At 44.7% G+C, this 6,184-nt stretch overlaps 1 protein-coding gene across 6 annotated transcripts in view; it reads left to right on the plus strand.

Annotated features, from left to right (window-relative positions):
* ATXN2 (ataxin 2) overlaps window positions 1-5,927 on the plus strand; it is a 147,181-nt gene extending 141,254 nt beyond the window's left edge. For all 6 annotated transcript variants that reach the window (XM_075834827.1, XM_075834845.1, XM_075834853.1 and 3 more), the window contains 3 exons: window positions 154-378; window positions 5,062-5,227; window positions 5,328-5,927. In XM_075834827.1, coding sequence (XP_075690942.1) covers window positions 154-378; window positions 5,062-5,227; window positions 5,328-5,356 — 420 coding nt within the window. In that variant the 3' untranslated portion in view covers window positions 5,357-5,927. The remainder of the gene's footprint in view (window positions 1-153; window positions 379-5,061; window positions 5,228-5,327) is intronic.
* The last annotated feature ends 257 nt before the right edge of the window (window positions 5,928-6,184 follow it).

The following is a 6,184-nucleotide window of genomic DNA, read 5'->3' on the forward strand; positions in this document are numbered from 1 at the left end:
ATTGAGTATCCCTATGTGAACCTGGAAAATTCATTTTTTTTTTAAATTCATTTTTTTACCCAGGAAACCTTTATTAGCCCCGCAAGAGAATAATTTGTTTGGTCTTCCTCCTATGATGAAAAAATGAATAATAATGTTCTTATTTCTTTATAGCACCATCAACACCAGGCAGCCCAAGCTTTGCACCTTGCAAATCAGCAACAACAGTCTGCCATTTACCATACAGGGCTGGCTCCAACACCACCTTCTATGACCCCAGGTTCTAATGCTCAGTCCCCACAAAACAGCTTCCCAACTCAGCAGACTGTTTTCACAATTCACCCTTCACATGTGCAGCCTGCCTATACCAATCCACCTCATATGGCTCATGTGCCTCAGGTAAGTAAGCTTATATAAAGAGATTGACACCTTTGGACAACCTCTACTTGTTAGAACGGTCCCTTGACGATAGACCGATTACAAAGTGTCCCCCAGCAATCAGCTGTAATCTGTCGGGAGACCTGTTAGTGTGTTTTTTTTAGTTTCCAGCAGTGCGTTCACCGAAGAAAATTAAGCATTACACCTTGCCCATTCAAATAAATTGTCTTTGAAAAGCAGGACAGGTCCTCCAGAGAAATACTTTTTGTAACTGCTTTCCTCTCTGAAGATCCTGAACGAGGGACCCCTTTATTAACTCAGAATTAATTTAACCTTCCTACTGATTATCATGAGCTGTGTTCAGGCAAGGTTGAAAGTACAATACTGTACTCAGGGCGCCAGTTCGTGTGCAGACAGAGCGGTTTGTAGTCGGCAGCAACGCCTCCCTGCACAGTAAAAGTTCCGTTTTAAAGTGAAAATATTATCTGGTCTTTATTGTAAACATTTTTTAAATTGCAACAAAATTCATGGCAAACTAAGGCCCTATTTACACGACAGGGATTCACGGCCATGTGATGGCCGTTTTTTCAACGGCCGTCACGCGGCTTGATTAGTACAATAGACCCAAATGGGGCTGTTCACACGGCCGATTTTTTTTTTTTGACAGCCCGGTTTAAAATGGAACATGCCCTCTTTTGGACCATTCTCCCGGCTGCAAGGCTCCTATAGAAGTCTATGAGGCCTTGTAAAACACGGCTGTCACTTGGATGTGATCCGAGTGACGGCTGTGCTTTCTGACTTAAGCTCACTCTCTTCTCCCCCTCACAGTGCGAAGTGTATGTGAGGAGATTTTTTTTTTATTTCTTTTGCTCCCTGTAGGAGCTCCCTAATCACTGGCCACAGCGTTGCCGAAGCAGTGGCTGTGGATTCCACACCGGGAGAAGTCCCTGACTTCACTGTCCATATATGGACTGTGACGTCAGGGACTTCTCAAGGAGCGGTCCCCTACTCCTGAAGCAGAATCAGCGGCTGGTGATATCGCTCCAGGAGAAGTCCCTGACGTCACTATATGGACAGTGACGTCAGGGACTTTTCCTGGAGCGGTCCCCTACTGGAAGGGGGGGCCATCTACAGGGGGGCTGTGTGGCGCAGTGCCTAGAGGAGGGGGCTGTGTGGTGCAGTGCCTAGAGGGGGGGGGGCTGTGTGGCGCAGTGCCTAGAGGGGGGGGCTGTGTGGCGCAGTGCCTAGAGGGGGGGGGCTGTGTGGCGCAGTGCCTAGAGGGGGGGGGGGCTGTGTGGCGCAGCGCCTAGAGAGGGGGGGGGCTGTGTGGCGCAGCGCCTAGAGGGGCAGGGCTGTGTGGCGCAGCGCCTAGAGGGGCGGGGGGCTGTGTGGCGCAGCGCCTAGAGGGGCGGGGGGCTGTGTGGCGCAGCGCCTAGAGGGGCGGGGGGCTGTGTGGCGCAGCGCCTAGAGGGGCGGGGCTGTGTGGCGCAGCGCCTAGGGGGGCATGTGTGGCGCGCTGCCCGGGGGGACGACGACTGTGTGACGCCCTGCCCGGGGGGGGGCGAGTCTGTGTGACGCGCTGCCCGGGGGGGGCGAGTCTGTGTGACGCACTGCCTAGAGGGGTGGCTGTGTGGGGCAAAAAATTGCCAAATTCATCCGATTTTAAAACGAACAGGAAAAAAAAACTGATTCAAAATGAGTCAAAAACGTAAACACGGAACGGATGCAAAACGGCCGAGAAAAACTTGACAAACTGCCATTTTTATCGGCCAACACTCTGACCCTGTCGTGTGATTAGAGCCTAAATAATTTCGGTCCCATCAGTGCATATTAGCTAAGTATGCTAACTACAGTTGGGTCCAGAATTATTTGGACCATGACAAATTTTAGCGGTTTACCAAAACATTGATTATATAACTGTATATTCAATATGGGCTTAAAGTTCAGATTCTCAGCTTTAATTTTAGGGTATTCACATCCTTATTTGAGGAAGGGTTTAGTAATTACGGCTCTTTAATATGTAGCTGCCTCTTTTTCAAGGGACCAAAGGTAATTGGACAATCATCTATGTAATGGGCTGCATGGGTTATTCCCTCGTTAATCCATCATCAATTAAGCAGGTAAAAGGTCTGGAGTTGATTCCAGGTGTGGCATTTGCATTTGGAAGCTGTTGCTGTGAACCCACAACATGTGGTCAAAGGAGCTCTCAATGGAAGTGAAACAGACCATCATTAGGCTGAAAGAAATGAAGAAATCCATCAGAGAGAGCACAAATGTTAGGAGCGGCCAAATCAACAGTTTGGTACATTCTTGAAAAAAAGAGCGCACTGGGTGTCCACGGAAGACAACAGGGGTGGATGATCGCTGAATCCTTTCCATGTTGAAGAAAAACACCTTCACAACATCTACCCAAGTGAAGAACACTCTCCTGGAAGTAGGTTTATCCGTATCTAAGTCTACCATAAAGAGAAGACTTCATGAGAGCAAATACAGAGTGTTCACCACAAGGTGCAAACCATTAATCAGCCTCAAAAATAGAAAGGCCAGATTAGACTTTGCCAAACAACATGTAAAGAAGCCAGCCCAGTTCTGGAACAGCATGAAACTAAGATCAACCTGTACCAGAATGATGGGAGGAAGAAAGTATGGAGAAGGCTCGGAACGGCTCATGATCCAAAGCACACCACGTCCTCTGTAAAACATGGTGGGGGCAGTGTGATGGCATGGGCATGCATGGCTGCCAAAGGCACTGGGTCACTAGTGTTTATTGATGATGTGACAGAAGCAGCCGGATGAATTCTGAAGTGTTCAGGGATTTACTTTCTGCTCAGATTCAACCAAATGCAGCAATGTTGATTGGACGTCGCTTCACAGTACAGATGGACAATGACTCAAAACATCCTGCGAGAGCAAGCCAGGAGTTTTTTAAGGCAAAGAAGTGGAATATTCTGCAATGGCCAAGTCACTCATCAGATCTCAACCCGATGGAGCTGCATTTCACTTGCTTAAGACAAAACTTAAGGCAGGAAGACGCACAAACCAGCAACAACTGAAGAAGCTGCAGTAAAGGCCGGCAAAGCATCACAAAGGAGGAAACCCAGCGTTTATTGATGTCCATGGGTTCCAGACTTCAGGCGTCATTGTAGAGAATCCTTTGCAGGCAAAGTATTAAAAAAACAACATTTTATTTATGGTAATGTTAATTTGTCCAATTACTTTTGAGCCCCTGAAATGATGAGGCTGTGTAGAAAAATGGTTGCAATTCCTAAACGTTTCACGGGATATTTTTGTTCAACCCCTTGAATTAAACCGGATAGTCGACCCTTCAATTGCATCTCAGTTGTTTCATTTCAAATCCAGTGTGGTGGCATGCAGAGCCCAAATCATGAAGACTGTGTCACTGTCCAAATAATTCTGGACCTAACTGTATATTCATATGGGACATAAATTAAAGGTCTGCAATAAGACGCATCGGTCCGGGATGGTTTTTCCTATTTCAATTTGACTGTTAAGGGGTTCTTGGGGTTATATGTAAATGAGGTTCTACACTAGACAAACCCTTGAATGGAAACGCATGTAAATGCCATTTTTGTCATTGGCCTGCTAAATAGCCTGAAAACGATTACTTTTCCATTCACTTCATGACCAGGTATTTTTTAGGGGTCTAAACCCCTTAAGCCTCATGCACACTTCCATCACCGTTTTATCGGCCGTTTTTGACGGGTTCGTGTGTCCATTTTTGTTTCCGTGTGCACTCCGTTTCTGTTCCGTGTTTCAGTTTTACACGGACGTTGTAAACTTCATTTGAACTTGTCACATGTCCCAGGAAGCACCCATAGAAAGCACCAAAAACTTCTTGTAACCTGTAAATGTTTATAGTTTATTGGTTTATAGTCCTTAAAGAGGCTCTGTCACCAGATTTTCAAACCCCTATCTCCTATTGCAGCAGATCGGCGCTGCAATGTAGATAACAGTAACGTTTTGTTTTTTTTCAAAAACCAGCATTTTTGGCCAAGTTATGACCATTTTTATATTTATGCAAATGAGCCTTTCTTAAGTACAACTGGGCGTGTTTAAAGTTATGTCCAAGTGGGCGTGTATTGTGTGTGTACATCTGGGCGTTTTTACTTGTTTTACTAGCTGGGCGTTGTGAATAGAAGTGTATGATGCTGACGAATCAGCATCATCCACTTCTCTTCGTTAACACCCAGCTTCTGGCAGTGCACAGACACACAGCGTGTCCTCGCGAGATCACGCTGTGACGTCACTCACTTCCTCCCACAGGAACTTCATCGCGTCGGATGAGCGAGGGCACGTGTGTCTGTACACTGCCAGAAGCTGGGTGGTAACGAAGAGAAGTGGATGATGCTGATTCGTCAGCATCATACACGTCTATTCACAACGCCCAGCTAGTAAAACAAGTAAAAACGCCCAGATGTACACACACAATACACGCCCACTTGGACATAACTTTAAACACGCCCAGTTGTACTTAAGAAAGGCTCATTTGCATAAATATAAAAATGGTCATAACTTGGCCAGAAATGCTTGTTTTTGAAAAAAAAACAAAAACGTTACTGTTATCCACATTGCAGCGCCGATCTGCTGCAATAGGAGATAGGGGTTTGAAAATCTGGTGACCGAGCCTCTAAGTAGTTAACGTTCTGAGCATGTCTGAATTTTTCAATCTCTTTTACTATTAAGGCTCATGTTCAGTCGGGAATGGTACCTTCTCATCCATCTGCTCATCCGATGATGCTGATGACAGCACAGCCACCAGGTGGTCCTCAAGCTGCGCTTGCACAGAGTGGTTTACAGCCCATTCCTGTTTCTACAACTGCACACTTTCCCTATATGACACATCCTTCAGGTGAGCGGTGGTTCAGAATCTCAATCGATTTTTATAAATAACACTTCTTTTGCTCAGTTCCTAAGTACTAACAACTTTTCTTTTCTTGTTTGTCCTTTAGTGCAAGCACATCACCAACAACAGCTCTGAACTTGGAGTTTCGTTTCTGTGAAAAAGGCTGGAACCCTTTTGTAGGCCAAAATTTCTCCCACCTTACCTCCAGTGGAAGTTGCAACATCTAGAATTTCTCATTTTTGTTTAAAAAAAAAAAAAAGTAAAAAACACCTGATTTCTGCTAACCTCCAATAGGAATGCTAACTGATCATCTTGCAGTGAAAAAATTCGAACGGAGTAGAGGCATGCAGGAGCTTGCCGAATGTCGGTGCACTGCATTGGTCCTCCTACAGCCCCACTTTGCTTGCTGATAACTGGAAGTTATTTATTTTTAAAGGCCCTTCTAAGTTATGAACTCATCAGCTAGCGATGGAAATAACACGAGTGATTCTTGCTGCTATCTACACCTTAAAAACAAAAATTCAAGACTCTAAAACCCCTTTTTATGTCTAAACTTAAAACCGATTCAATAAGATTCTTATCAAACTGATGGATTATTATTTATGAATCCGGTTTGATGTGGCCACTGTTTTGCAACAGTGGAGTAACTTTTAAGTTAAGGGAAAAAAAACTTTTACTTTGTAGATAATATAAAATAAAAACGTAAAAAAAATAAATAAAAATTAAAAAAGTTTTAAAAACTGAAAATTGACTTTGTTTTAATTGTTCATGTTATTAACCGTTGGTTGTGGGAAAACCGCTTTATCGCCAGCAGTTCTTGTAATCGGTTGGGGTCAGACCCCTAGCAATCCTTTTGGATAGGCGATTAAATGCTTCCACTGGAAGAACCCCATTTAATGCCAGATGTCTGAGAAATTTGATATGATGGTTTATTGAGCCGTGGGGGTGAACTTGCTAGGCCCC

This window comes from Rhinoderma darwinii, chromosome 1 (genome assembly GCF_050947455.1).
Source record: "Rhinoderma darwinii isolate aRhiDar2 chromosome 1, aRhiDar2.hap1, whole genome shotgun sequence".
Taxonomy (NCBI): domain Eukaryota; kingdom Metazoa; phylum Chordata; class Amphibia; order Anura; family Rhinodermatidae; genus Rhinoderma; species Rhinoderma darwinii.